Below are 15,727 nucleotides of genomic sequence, written 5' to 3'. Positions count from 1 at the left end.
AAGTACTGGAGGTTTTAAAACACGTAAGTTATATAAATTTCCAGGGCCCAATCATCTGTATCTAAAGATGTTATGAGAAGCTAGGAAAGAAATAGCAGGAACTGACAGAGATATTTGCATCATTGATAAGTGTGGGTAAGGAGGTGGAAGATTGAAGCATGGCTAATATGCCTTTATTTTAAATATCCTGTAAAGTTAAGCCAAGGAACTACAGATTGGTGAACTTAACATCAGTCAGGGTAAAAATGGAGGGAAGTCTGAGAGACAGAATCTACTTGCATTTGGAAAGGCAAGCATCGATGAGTGACAATCAGCATGGATTTGTGCATGGGAACTCATGTGTCATGAACTTGATTATCCTTTATGAAGAGGTGACTAAGAAGATAGTTGAGTGCAAAGAGGTTTATGTTGTCCACAAGGACTTTAGCAAGGCATCCTGCATGGTAGACTAGTATGAAAGACCAGATTGCAACTGATCCAGGGTGAGCTGACCAATTGGATAGAGAATTGGCTTGGTAATAAGAGACAGAGGCTGGTAGTGACACACTGTTAGATTGGAGGCCTGTTACCAGTGGTGTACCAAAGAGTTAGTTGCAGGGTCCACATTTGTTGATCATATATATGAAGGACTTGGTTAACAATGGAGTTAGCAAGGTTCATCAGTTTGTAGGTGACACCAAAATTGTAATGCTGTGGGCAATAAAGAATGCTAAGATTACAAAAGGATTTAAATGAAAATGGGCCAAGGAATTGCTGGTGGAATTTGGCTCAGGCAAGTGCAAAGTACTACATTTTGCTAAGTTAAATCAAGCCAGCCTTACATAACAATGGTAGAGCTCTGGGGAGAGCTGTGGAGCAAAGAGATTTGGGGATGTTGCTATTATAGTTTCACAGAAGTGGCAATGCAGATAGGCAAGCAAGAGAAGAAGGTTTTTAGCACTTTTGCCTTTATCAGTCAGTGCATTGAGTTCAGGAGCAAGATCATTATGTTACAACTATGAAAGACATTGGTAAGACCACACTTGGAATATTGTTTGCAGTTTTTAATCATCCAGTTATATTAAGCTGGAAAGAGTGCAGAAAAGATTACGAGAATGTAACTGTGACTGGTAAATTTGAATTATAAGAGTGGCTGAATAGGCTGGCATTTTTCCCTCTGGTGGCTGAGGCCAGACTGTACAGAGGGACATAGATTAGGAAAATAGTCATAGACTTTTTCGCAGGGTAAGGGATTTAAAACTAGTGGACATAAGATTTAAAATTAAAGGAAAAAGGTTTGAAAATGACCTGAGGGGAACTTTCATCATATATGGAACCAGCTTGCAGAGGAAATGGTAGATATGGGAACAATTGCAATATTTAAAAACTATTAAGACAGGTACATGAATAGCAAATATTTTGAGGGATATGGACTGAAATGTAGGGAAATAGAGCAAGGTTGGTCATTATGGATAAGTTGACCCAAAGGGCTATTTACATGCTGTAGAAGTATATGACAAAATTGGAGGTTAATTGAATAAAGAGCTGAAATGATTGAATATTGTAAACTAATATTGGACATTAGAAACAGAGAACAGAAATACTCAATCTTGGATTTGGTTAATCAATAGATGAAATTACTTAAATAATCAAACATCTGGAATTGGTGTGACAATTTTTGAGGAGTACATGAATAGAGACATGTTAACTGGATATTTGGGACTGGTTAACTTGGGTTTTGGGCCAGATGTAGCTGAATATTTTTGATTGGCAACTTTATATTGGAAACTGTGATCATTGCAATTTGTTTTCCAAATAACTGACTAACATTGGAAATATAAATTATTATGAGGGACAGTATACTTAGATATTAGTGGAATATAACCGAAGACCTAGCAGAAAATGTAGACTCACATACAATTAGGGAGAGTCTGAATTGGTTCTTGACACTGAAATAACAATTATTAAGGACAGATATAACTTTGTAATGAGATAAGAAGTAATGGTCTTTTTAGAAAGAGATTTACACACGAGAGAATCATATCGATAACTGGATTGAGATTCTCTTTTCATCCGTTTTTTCCCCAATCCTTCGCTTCTTTCTGTGTATAACCATTAAGATTAGGATAAAATAAATATCGGACCACGATTCAGAAGCATAATAATTTGGAACTCATGATACAACTGAAAGAAGAATATCGCCTTGTTCGATACAAGCAGTGCCCATTTGCACTCCGCTTTCTTGGTCCTAATTTCGCGCCATGTATCATTAATTCGTTCAAATACGGTACATGGGATTCTGGGTGAGTACTTTTGATCAGGACGGAGGCAGGAGTATATCATACGAGTTCGGATCGCAGAAATAAAGTTTGGATTTATAATGGATTTACAAAGGAAACTAGGATTAATTTTGGGGGGAAATAGTGTAGTTTTCGGTGTGGATTTGAGGCTAATTTGGAGTTAAATGGTATAAGAGTTGGAGGCGGTATTTAAAGTTAGCATGAAAAGTCTTCATGGTGAAGCTATGGGTTAGGGATAACTGAAAAGATAAAACAATCCCCGTGTGGTCTATTGCACGAAGCAGTAGACCATCAGTCAAATAGTAGTTGTCTTGGAATCAATATCTCACCGATTAGGTAGAACGAAGCTGCGGAGATTTTTTAATGCGTTCGAAGTTTTATTTCAATGCAATTTGTAGTGATCTGCAAGGTCGTAAATATTTGCAATTTTTCAAGGTGGTTGGGAATTAAATGCGGTGTGGAACGAAGGGGTTTCACCTCCGGATTGAGTACCTGGCATATAGCGAGACACTTTTCTGTTCCCCATTTTCATTTCGGAAGTCATTTATGGAATACACGCGTTGTTAGTATTTGGCAGGTGATGTATTAGCCGAGATAAATATGAATTAAATAAAGATTAAGGGAAGGGGTGTGAAAGAAACCACAACTTTTAAAAAATCTTATTATTATAATTAACATCAGTGACATTTTGTAAAATAGCCATAACAGAACACATTTAATAAAGGGATCATCGATTGGTTCCTGGCACCAGCGATCAGTGTTGTATTACATTAGAACAATTAACATGCTCGGGAGATCAGCCATCGGGGGAAATTAAATCAGAAACTTTTGTGAGTCATTTCGGTGATTCTCACAACAAGGTACTGTTTTGTGTGTATGTGTGGTGTTTGCGTGGAAAGAATTGGCGTCTGTACAAGTTGTGTAAATATGAATGTGTTTGTCAGTTTTCGGGGGGGGGGTGTATGCAGGTGTATGCGTGATTAGGGATGTGAAGTGTGTGTTTGTGTGCGTGTAAAAGTATATGTGCACGTTTAATGTAGATGTATTTCAGCTATGTATATATCAATCTGGGTGTGAATATGGATGTAGTTGTGTGTTTGGGAGTGAGATAGATAGATGTATTGTTAATATGTGTTTTGCAGTGGATGTATGCACATGTAAAACGTATGTGAGGGTGGGGTGGGGGAAGCGGGTTGTCCGTGTCAATTGAATCGGTTTGTGTGCATAGGAGATAAAGGTTTGGATATGTTTCAGAGAATGTATGTGTGGAAGCTTGGATGTCTTTGTGGGTCTATGTGGTGGATGATTCGAGGTATTGATTGAGTACTGTGAGTGTGTTTGGTGTGGATGTTATGTGTATCTCTGAGAAGCCGCTTTAATCATGGGTGTTTGGGACGGGGATGATGACACAAATTTTTCAGAAAGGGGGTTCTTTTTCAAATCCATCAAAGAGGTTGAAGCCTTGAATAAATGGACATTTTGCAAACGAATCTACACTCTATACAATGGGGAGAAGGTAGGGCAAAGCCCCGACCACTCGTCCTCAGGTTAACAGCTAATTCGAATAGAATAAAATCTCATTTCCCACTTCCCGTTTCCCCGGAGTGGGTAAAGAAAAATTAACAAATCGTTACCAACAATAATTAAAATCACGGGACAGTTCAGGGGAAATACTCTGGCAGTATGATCAAATTAATTTCGAGATATAATGTTGATGTAAAAGTAAAATTATTTAAGATAAGAGTATTATTGGGGAGATGGAAGGAAGGATTCTGGCCTAAAGCACGGCCGCTGCGCGTTACCGGCAACACGACAATCTTTGCTTTACTAGTTCTATCTGTGGTAGTTGTGCATTACCCAATCTGTTAAAATCTGAGGGGGTATTGACATTCACTCAATTCCATCCACAGAACTAAAGGCGTTCAAAGGGGGGTAAATCAATCAGTGTTTGGAACAGACTGCAAAGTCAGGGCACACGGCCGTGAAGGCTGGGCATTTTACTTTAGAATCGGTATTTGTCCAGTTGATTTCTGGAGAGTTAAATATGAGAGCGAATGTCAACCATCCCACCAAACAGGTTAAAGTTTGGTTCATGATACTATTCTGCCGGTGGTTCTTAGTGAGGACAGAAGGAAAGGTATTTTTGTCTGTTAAAATATATTTTAGCAGATTTCTTCTGACGGGTGGTTAATTTATTATTTTTATATAATTTTGTTTTACTAAAACATCTGTTTGATTGATAACGAGGCAGCGACAGAGTGCGATCGGCCCGGACTCTCTCTCCCCCCCCCCCCCCCGCCCCCCGTCATTGGCGCATTCACTTGTCAGTGTGTTCGCTCCCTCCTCGCGAATAAAAGAATCCGCCCGAGCCTATCAGAGACTAAACTCTTCTCCTTCTTCACACTGCGCCGAACTTGGGCGCCTTAACATCTCAGAGCTTCCTGGAGACTTTCAACAGTTTCAAAACTCTCTACAAAAGGGCATTAAAAAGGGGGGGTGTGGGTTTGGAATTAGCAATCTACAAGAATCCCCTGCTGGGAAGGGATTCGCACATCAGAACTTCTGCTCCTCTCAACTCTTATCAATTTTTCTACCTTTCATCTCACTTTCCTGAGAAACTTTTTTTCCCCCCGGAAGATCAGAGCGAGGCGAGCCGAGCTCGGCGGAGGCTGCAGCGGCGGATACAGAGTGACTATCAACTGCAGTGCACTGGGAAGGAACTGTTCTCGATCGCCCTATCTGTAGGACTTTGTGATTCGCTCATTACTTTTTTTTTGCAAAATTCTCTTTTGCCCACAAACTCCCTCCCCCACCTCGATACCATTAGCTTCGATACCATTAGCTTCCATACCAATTCTAAAATGACGTCTCTAACTGGGACAGTACCGAGGATGATGCGCCCGAGTCCAGGTCAGAACTACAGCAGGGCCGGATTCCCTTTAGAAGGTAGGTTTCATTTGATCAAACGACTGTCAATATAGTAATATTAATTAAAATATAGAAGTTAACACTGGCTCTTTACAGACAGAAGGGTTGTAAACGTGGATTTCTGTTTTTTTTTAATGCCTTGATTGAGGTAAATAATTTCAGACAAATGTAACATTTGCTGAGCTGAATTGGGGGAAAATCAGTTTATTTTCTCTGGCGCAATGCTCAGTTACGTCGCTCCTGTGTTAACCTTGAATATACCTTGAATTAATTGGCAATGGGCATTTATTGCTAATTCTGGGGTTTTTTGTTATAAGGTTTCTAAGCACGTGCGGCCTTATATAGAGTCGTAGTCGGGCTTGGGTGGAATGTATTTAGATACTTCTCTGGTTTCGTATATTTCGTGATTAAGGAGAAATTCGTGAAACCCTGCAAGCCACGCATGCTGTAAAACACACAAGCTTGGTGGATTTAGTGAAGTGCATCATTCAGCACACTGAAGTGAAGAATAGTCAGGAGAGCGATAAGGGGGATTACACCAATATTTGCACAACATGACTGGGAATAATGAGTGAAGAAAGTGTTTCAATTTCTAGTGTCTATCGAGTGCAGAAATCAGCCACTTGGAGATGTTTGGGAGGAATGAGTCGTGCCCAAGCTAACCGCATGTGTTGGACATCATTACTTTAAATTAGCAATGCCTGATTCAGATTAAGAAATAAAGAGCTCCAATCTGTAGGCTGGCGCGGCAACGCGAGCTCCTGATCAGCTTCAGTGTATTTTCACTCGGTCTCGCCTTTTATCCATTAAATACAACTAACACACTTCATTTAATAAGCAAACCTTTCATGGAAAACGAATTTATTGAAGCCGATTTCGTTAGCCCAGTTCAACCTTTAACTGGAAAATAACACATTTCTATGAAGAGAGGGCGCCCTTATTTGTAATGAGCGAATGTATTAAATTATAATTATTCTCAGTTGTATGGCAAGGTTTCTAAATCCTTCCAGGCAGGATATCCTTAGTCGTGTTTAAAAAGTAGGAGATTTAATTGCATTAGTCTGATTACATTTCCAGGTTGCGTATCTACACTGTAATAAGATCCACTGGAGTTTGTGGGGATTTCAACTAAAACTTAACTCCGTACTTTTCCATTAATACGAGAAAGGCCTATAGTACAATTTATTCTTGCATGTATTTGTTAAATAGAAGTAAGATATGGGCCTTTCTTTAACTTCTTGCAGCCGAGTCTGGAGCCGAGCCAGTAACATCTACACACCTGTTTGAAAAGCTGCACTCATCCGTTCTGCAATTATCACAATCTTGGGGGCAGATGGAGATTCCAGGGGACTTCAGGGGAAATAAGATCTCCTAATTAAACTACTACTGTGAAATAAAGGCATTGCAGGCGTGGGTTCTGCCGCTCATCACCAATGGGAAGTTTAAAACCTCAGCGGTTTGTCAGCGCGGCTCCAAATATCTTTTAGTCACACTAACTGCTGTTTAGGCCCGCGCCACTGGTAACATGTTTAACTCTTGATTTCTCCTTTTTTCTCTCTTTCTCTTTACAAATAGTGTCGACGCCTCTGGGTCAGGGGAGAGTAAACCAGCTAGGCGGAGTGTTTATAAACGGCAGACCCTTACCGAACCATATTCGACATAAAATTGTGGAAATGGCCCATCACGGTATCCGGCCCTGCGTTATTTCCAGACAGTTGCGAGTCTCTCACGGCTGCGTTTCCAAAATCTTGTGCCGCTATCAAGAGACAGGCTCAATTCGGCCTGGGGCTATTGGAGGCAGCAAGCCCAGGGTAAGTGGAAGAAGTGGCGGGGGTGAGGAGGCTCTCTGACGGGTTGACATGCTGAGCCAGAAAACCAAGACATGAATGCAGTTCGGTGACAGGCGCCGAGAAATCTTCATGCCATTCCCAATCTGCACAAGTATCATTTTGCTCCGAAGTTTCACATGATCCGCACACTTTCTTGTGCACTCTCACTCCACCGAGACCCAGAACCGAGGTGTGGTGGGGGTTGGTTCTGCTGTAGGGTACAAGTAGAACAAAAATAAAAGTTGTTTTTTTTAATCGAAAACCAATTACCCTTGTGAAAACTTTTCTTTGCACGTTTTCCAATCGCTGTTTGTATTACCGCTCGCTGTAATTGTTTCCTTTAACCCGCAGCAATCTTGGTTTTAAAACATCGAAAGAAATAAACTTTTCTCAAAACTATCGTTGAGGTTTTATTATTTCCCCTGATCAGCGGATGTTGCATTAAGTCATAATTAACTTAAAACAGTGCAAAAATCGCATTACCATTCCTCGTGAGGACGGGAAGAATTACAGGGTCATTCAGAATTTTTTTTAAAAACCGGACAGGCACGGCGGAAAGATCAGAGTGAATTGAACTGAATTCGACATTGAGTTTTAGTTCAAACTTAGTCACAATAACACATAAATAACAATAAATTTTGAAATTTGCAGTTCTGAGCAAGTAAAATACATAGTTGTAAATCACCCCCTCCAACTATTCTCTCCCACAATTTGATAAACCACACAGCGATTATCAATAAAGAGATATAATTTGAAACAAAGGTGATACACACTTACTTCGAGAATTTGTAAATAGGGAATCATTTAGTTACTTCGTGATTCACGTCAAATAAATTAAAAGTATATTTTTGTTTCTGTGTCTGTATTTGTGTTTTTTGGTGTCTGTCTTTGTATCCTTTTCCCCCCTTAAAGCAGGTAGCAACGCCTGATGTGGAGAAAAAGATTGAAGAATATAAGAGAGAAAACCCAGGGATGTTTAGCTGGGAGATCAGGGACAAACTGCTCAAAGACGGCATTTGCGACAGGAGCACTGTACCTTCAGGTGAGGAACAACTTGTGGCTGCAGCTACCTGAGCACAGTATCTGAAGCACCTGTCAGGCAAAACCATCCATGCTGATATCGATTATCCACGTAAAAGAGGTGGATTTGCAGAAAGAGATAGCAGAACACGATGATACAAGGTGCAGGTGTTAAACCCCGTGTTTGGTTGGGCTTGATATAATTCTTATTTAAATTTCACAAAGACCACGTCCCCAAAAATTCTTATGCACAATTTGAGTCTGAAGATATTCAACTGTACCTCTGTCGCAGTGAATTGAACAGTTTGTTTTAGATAAACTGAAGTTGCATGTCAGTTCAATGTCGACCCCAATTACCCTATGTTAGAGTTCTGTACAGAGGATGGGAGGAGAATTGTTCTTTTTTATTGTTTTGTTGATGACAAATTTCATGTTGCAGCATTTCTTCGTGATCATTTTTCTTCCTTGTGGCTGGGCCAGAGCTGTTGGTTTCACCGAACACCCACCACTCCGGGTCAACCTGAATTGCTATTCCAGTCAATGACATGATTAGAAATTAACAGGTTTAGGGGATTTGGAATGGGGAGGAGTTATTATAATCATGGGCAATTTCACCCTCTCACACCCGGAGTTTTACCCTTAATAAGCACCAACGTTTCAAAATTACTTTTTTTTTAATAACAAGCAACTGGAAAAGACATTATTAGTGAGAAATATTGAATACACCAACAACTAATTTAAATAAAGCATTTTAAATGTTATTAAATTACATAAAGACTTTTAAATCGCATATTAGGGTTAGGATTAAGGTTATTATCGGAAATTATGGAATTGTTGCTTTAAGTGGCCACAAGACAAGTAAAGAACCCGCTGAGATTGAATGAGTTAGTTAAGGTTTATTGATCAGGGATTCCACACTCCTGAAAGATACTGCCGATTTTCCAAGTTTCCTTCTCCTTATTTATTTTCTTTTATTTTTGAAAGTGAGTTCCATCAGTCGGGTGTTAAGAGCCAAGTTTGGAAAGAGAGATGATGACGAAGAAATGGAGAAGAAAGAGGAAGAAGGGGGCAGAAAGACTAAACATAGTATTGATGGAATCCTCGGGGAGAAAGGTAACATTGGCGTTTGCTTACTCCGCTGGTGTGCAGTTGGGTTCGTCTTGTGGAAGCTGGGAAGATGCGGGAGTGGGGGTATTATTGAGGGAGTTTCCTGGCCGAAATTTATGGGCTTTTTCATAAAAAAGATTTTAAAAATTGCAGTTTGTATCCATTTGGTTTTAAATATAAAGAATTATTCATTTCATGCAAACCAGTAGCTAGTTCCTGGCCTTCGTCAGCATCCTCAATCCTCTGAAGGTTTAGCTTGGAATTGGTTTCCTCTCCCTGCCTTTTCATAATTGACTCTTAGATGTACATGGTCAATCTGAAATTAAATTCTTGTTCAGCCCAACATCTTATATTTTTTAGAATATATTGACATATAAGGTGTGCTAAAGCGCTAGATCCGTGTTGATCTCATCGATTCCTTCTTTCATTGAAATTGTGAGCTATTTTGACGTTGCTGGGTTTCGACCATCTTTCTGTAGATGCGAATGAATAATGTGTCCGAAATGGGAAACTCTCGAGATGTCCTTGAGTGTAGAACCCATTGGTGAAGGAAGTCAAAAAATACTGTCGTCCTCTGCGGCAGGATGAGCAATTATTCACCTCGATTCTGATGGAAAGTATTGTTGGTGCTCAAATTAATTTGTGTCGTGGACAGATCGTTCTCCAGGTTTCTTAAACGGTCCCTTGAAACCACAGCAGACAGTTGCCCGCTTTGCCAATCAGTAACAATTAGGAGGGGAAATCGGAATGACCGGCTGATGAAAGGCGAGGAGATGGGACATTTACTCTGCTCTAGTGAGCAAGGGACAGAACGCGGGGGAGAAGCCGGGGGTGGGGGCGGGGTGTGGGGTGGTGGGAGAGAGAATAAAACCGACTCCACCACTTTGTTAGGAAATAGACTGGAACGCTCAGCGAATCAATGTGGAAAAATAGATCAGAAAAGTTACGAACTTGCACTTATTCAGCAATGCTATTGTTTCTTGGTGAAGTCAGATATAAATGGATTGTCACGATTTTTATATAAATTATGTTTGCATATTCGCCTTTGGTTTCATGCATGCGAATGTTTTTGTTTAGTTATGTATAATCTCTGTTGGAGTAAATGGCGCCTCTCAAGGTTCTGACATCGTTCTAGTTTTATATTATTTGAGGTGTACCATACAAAGTTGCAATAAGTTAAATCAATCGGTTTATTCTTTAAGTCTTGACACGGTGAAACCGGTCCGCTGACTTGTGTACCAAATCGAAATTATTCGTGGTGTAACTTTGGGAAAAAAAAGTTTGCTTGTTCCTTTAATTTCTCGGGGCGCTCTGAAATATTTAAATCAACATTTGCACTTTCTTTTAAAAAAGGGACAAAAAACTGTCAAACGAGATGTTCAAACATTTCTACTGGGTTTGACAAAAGGGTTGCTCGAAGACGGACTCATTTCCAGACTTGGAGATGAACTTGAGCACAAAGACCAGTGAGTCCATTGAAAATGTTTTAAAAGCTGAAATACAAAAGCGAACAGAGCCGAAAGGAGAGAGGGAGAGAGAAAGAGAAAGACAGCAGCCTGTTCTGAGGCGGACAGAGTTCGACATTCTCATTCAAAAAATCTGCGAGAGAGGAAAAAAAATATCAGGACAAAAGAGCGAGAGAGGAAATAATGGAGAAAGGGAATCACATGAATAATGCAAACCCTCCCCGCTGTTAGGAGTTTGGTAATAATATTGGGAAAGAATAACTGGCTGAAGGTACAAAACGATTTAAAAAAAACATTTAGAAACAGTCAATATTCATTTGGGGAGCAGATTCCGTGCAGTTTGCCCCCGTCTGCTTTTGAATCCAACAATTCAATGCTATGCTTAAACATTTAAATCAAAATTTAAAATAAAACCTGTATTCCATCGCAGTCAGTTAAAAATGAAAAAAAAAATTCGTTTTTTAAAAAAGTGTTCCATTCGAGTGAGGTGATTAATTGTTTTACCAAGTTTTATTTAATCTTTTCTGCGATATTTCTTTTAAAAATGTATCGATTTTGTCTTTTTTTAGTTGAGTTTTTTTTAATGCACTCCACAACCATCGATTCTGGCCTTCAACCTCTGAACAATGTACAAATATAAATTAAATCTCAATTGCACAAAGTCTGGAAAAAATTTCAAATGTTATAATTTTGCATGTGATTTTACCGAGTTATTAAATAATTAGAAAACGCGGAAAAAACCAATGCTCTAAAAATCTATTTCCAGCAAAGGTAAACTATGAATCGTTTTCTGATGATGTATTTATATTTTACTTACAGGTCCAGATTAATTTAACTTAATTTGCAATTCATTTATCGTTTAAAAAATGTCAGCTACCGATTAAACAAATTCAACTTCTTAAAAACTTTTCATTCTTTTAAACATATCCATAAGTATCCATTTCTGCTGGATTTTATTTAGCTTCTATATAACTATCAGAAGTACTCGGCGAAACCACCGACTCTTCATATTTAAATATATGTTTTTAAATGTTGAAACATTTGAAAAAGAGAGCGCCGCGTGCTGCCGTTTTACAATCAGCCTTTAAACAGGAGCCCGAGCTCCCGCTGAGTAACAGCGAAAAGACTGATTGTTTCTCTAAGAGGCCTTGGTGACGTGATCGTGTTTATATTTGTAAATAAGTTTTCAGTCGAAGTATTAAAAACATCTGCAAAACTTTTTAACTTCCATATTGTCTAATGGGACATCTTTAAAAGAGTGTACTTGTTTTGAACGCATTGTCTCCTGAGATATTTTCGCTCGTATTTGCCGATTTAAGCAGAATTTTGTTTTTGAAATGCTCAAGTTATCAAAACGCAGGCGTCCGATGACCTATGTTGATCAATGGCCGGAGACATTAATACCGCAAAACATTCCGACCGCCGCCCAACCCCCATCCCTCCCTCCCCCAATCATCGATAACCTTTGGTTCCAATCTGTGAGTATTGCTGCATACAACTTTTAAAAAGAGGACTTTTTTAATGCTCAGTTTTCAACTCAACACAACGGATCGCCTTGTCTCATTAAAGCGATTTGTTTTGTATAATTATTTATATTTTCCAGAACCACAGGAAACCCAAACATATCTGAAGTTAATTTGTGTCTTTACTGCGGTAACTCTGGACCGAGACTCTAATGCCCTCTCTCCTTTTTTAAACCATAGATTTCTGCTGGATTGTTCTTTCTCTCTCATCTCTCTGACATTTAATAATGTTAAGGCTTATTAAAGAAAGTAATGAAAACGGCGCTGTGTGAATAAGGGGCTGTGTTTCCGATGAGTGTAATAGCTCCTAGCCATGGTTAGAAGTGTATTTAGCCCCAATCAGCTACTGTGGGGACTTTTAAGCACAACGTTATGTTGAAGGGTTTTAAGGCAGATTAAATTGAGCCCTTTTATTTCTCGCACTTTCATCTTTAAACGCTTCTCTCTCTGTAGCTCCAGGCACCAATTCGCCAGATTTCAGTTCCCTTTTATAGTTCGAGAATTTTTATAAATGTATATATTATTTTAGGACATATTTAACATTTTGTCACATGCTCCTTCAACCTCGTGCTGACAACCATCATCCAGAGCTGGAAATCAATTTTGAAAATTGTAACTATGTAGTTTAGAGAACATATTGAAATGAAACTCTAATTCTGAAAAGGAAATAGTTACAGTGAAAATAATTGTGATACAATGAATGGAAATTAGAGATAAGGTTCATCCACTGTCACTGGGCTTCAGACGGGTTTCACCCTGTGTGTGTGTGTGTGTGTGTGTGTGTGTGTGTGTGTGTGTGTGTGTGTGTGTGATTGGCGGTGGGATAACATGTTTGCCCCAACACTTGAATAGAGAGAAGATTTTTACATAGTCAGGAAACCAGATAGGTTCTTTTACAATGAAATAGCCTTAATATGTTTGCAATCTGTATGATATGAGACAAATGGGAATGTTGATGACAATTGCGAATTCCAACACAATGAATATATGAACTTAATTATAAATGGGAGATAGATTGATAAACTCGGGAGAATTACATTGGTTGGTAAGTCAAAGTTAAATAAAAATGACGAGCAAATATATATTTAAACTAAATTGTCTAAAAGCAGCTCGAACAAATTGATTTGAAAAATGTGCATAACACGAATGAACAATGGATCAATCTGATAGGATAATTAATGTGTAGTAACTGCAGAGATGGATGTTTGGGGATTCCCTTTGAGAATCAAGTTTCGAATCAACTGGCTGAATGATTGCTTTTGGTGAGATTTGTTCATGTGTTCTCTTTACGGTCGTATGACCTGGAGAGGGGAAGTAGTGTCTTTTGATATCTTGTAAACATTTGGACAGACCAGTTACATTTGGCTGCGCAGGGTGATACCGGGTGTCGAGACAAACTGTGGACCTTATAAGGTGTCATTTAATTTGGACTAATAATGATATGATTAAAGTGCAGGAGGCTGGCGCTAAAGTATATTTGTGGGCACTTTTCGGGCTCGCTGGGCGAGGAATGTCTGTTCAGCACTCTATACATGAGAAAGAAAAGATAGAGGTTCCAGACGATACTTGAACACCGGGGGTCACCTGGAAGTTACGAATCTAATCAAACAGAAAGCAGGGAGGATTTCTGTATCTGCAAGGGGGATTCAGCTGAAATAATAGAGGCCAGGAATAGATGGAAGAATGTCAAATTATCTGGGGCTGCAACTCATTGTAATGTGCATATTCAATTAAAGAAAGGAATATACTAGCCACACGAATGCCACTTGTCAGAGAAAGCGAAGACAAATAAAGGCGCGTCATTGAGATGGCAATTACTAAAGTAAATACTAGCACAAAATACTTTACTCGTCGGGGTTTACGTAAATAAACGCGAGTGGGCGAGAGAAAACAAGTTTAAGACAGTAAATCGAAGTGATTCAAGTTCAACGAACTGGAAAAAAAGAGAAGGGGGAACAATTTGGGAAAGTGGCAAGATTTGAAGAACATGAAGTAACGGAAAACTGAAGAGGTGGGGATCCAAGGTCTCGAGAAACGAAAGAGAAAATTATGCCCTTTCTAGGTGGTGGGGGCGGACAGCGAGGGACATTAAAGCAAAGGATCGCGAAACCACTAACATGATTTAAATCAGAATAATTGGAAGCAAGGATGTAAAAGAGAAGAAAAGTGTAGAGAAAGGAATATAGAAACGGAAAGAGAATAATTTGCCAGACCGAGTTGGGAAATTGAGTATGTTTTAATATTTTGCATGAGTTTAACTATCTACGATTCATGTGTCAGAAGTGAGAAGGCATAACGAAGAAAGAGGATGAGAGAATGCGATAGGGCTGCACTTCAAACGAATTCATCCCACACCAGGAAAGAGTGAGAGAGAGATTTAGCTCAAATATGGCCACGTTATTTAGATATTAATAACACATTTTCCCGAGGCATCAGCAGTCCATACATCTCCACTTTCTCCCAGCTATTTGGCTGCAGGAATTGAACGAGATACAAATGTTAGGCAGAGATAACACAATCAGCACAGCTCGGTCCTATAGCTGCATCACTGCATTAAACCAGGATTAACCTCCCCTTTCCCATCAAGGCTTTCCCTCTTACCCCTTCTACATTTCATTGCAATTTACATGGAAGGGATTTTAAAGAACATATAGGAAACAGCACCTAAAGCTGAAAGGTCTTTGGGACGGAGGAAAATTCTCTCTCCAAATTTATGAAATAATAACAAAAATTGACCCAGCATTTCAATCCGTTGGTGAAATTTCATTCATTACTGACCGTGGGTACTCTTAGGAATTTAAGTTGGACATTTTTTTTAAAAAGTCCCTTACCCAAAATCCTTTGGTGTTAAAGGTGATGTCTGTTTATTTAAAGATTAATTGGAGCAAAGTTAGCCTTGTATGTACTGTACAATATCGTGTAGTTAGTGAATTTCTACTCAATGTATCGATTGCATCCCAAACTTTATCCTAAAATACGGCCTGCCGTATTCAAATTGACGTTTCAGACAGTGCAATTTAGTGGTTGGACTCTGATGTTAGTTGGCGAGAATGATAAGACATCCAGATGTAAGATGCAGGGACAAGTAATAACTCGGTATCGAAGAACCGTCCAAAGTTGGTGTCCCTTAACGATTGGAATAAAAGATGAGATTCGTCCTCATTGTGGGATCTTTGCAGTGGACATATCAATTTCCCATTGCACGTGTATATGGGACAAAACTGAGGGAGTGGGTCCTTTTGGATGAAAACTGAGCACTTGGGACTGGAGACTGCGGATATCCCGTGTCGCATTGAGTTGGTTTCAAATGATTGATATAATCATATGAAAGCAGTCACTTTAAAGCCACATATAGCAACAGGTTGTTTTGATGTGAAATGTACCGCGTGATACATTACAAGATTTGACTCATATTTAAACTTGGAATTGCAATCTTTTTTCCCCCCAAGAGCTGTAGCTGGGCAGCCTTCTGTTCTTCTACGTACCAAAGAAAATGTAGTCCAACGAGCATCCCGGGATTGACATGCGCCCAATCTATTTTAGACCCGCTCCAGTCATAACAAACAAGGAATGAG

The 15,727-nt window shown here is 39.3% G+C and overlaps 1 protein-coding gene across 9 annotated transcripts in view; it reads left to right on the top strand.

Moving 5' to 3' along the window:
• Positions 1 to 15,727, top strand: part of LOC138754401 (paired box protein Pax-7) — a 214,171-nt gene that overhangs the window by 72,680 nt on the left and 125,764 nt on the right. For 6 of the 9 annotated variants that reach the window (XM_069918635.1, XM_069918634.1, XM_069918631.1 and 3 more), the window contains 3 exons: positions 6,783 to 7,018; positions 7,949 to 8,078; positions 9,041 to 9,169. In XM_069918635.1, the coding sequence (XP_069774736.1) occupies positions 6,881 to 7,018; positions 7,949 to 8,078; positions 9,041 to 9,169 (397 nt within the window). In that variant the 5' untranslated portion in view covers positions 6,783 to 6,880. Of the gene's footprint in view, positions 1 to 4,754; positions 5,226 to 6,782; positions 7,019 to 7,948; positions 8,079 to 9,040; positions 9,170 to 10,516; positions 11,114 to 15,727 lie in introns of those variants that run through there. The other 3 variants (XM_069918636.1, XM_069918629.1, XM_069918628.1) reach the window with 3 other exon arrangements.

This window comes from Narcine bancroftii, chromosome 2 (genome assembly GCF_036971445.1).
Source record: "Narcine bancroftii isolate sNarBan1 chromosome 2, sNarBan1.hap1, whole genome shotgun sequence".
Lineage (NCBI taxonomy): Eukaryota > Metazoa > Chordata > Chondrichthyes > Torpediniformes > Narcinidae > Narcine > Narcine bancroftii.
This window is presented reverse-complemented; position numbering and strand designations above follow the sequence as displayed.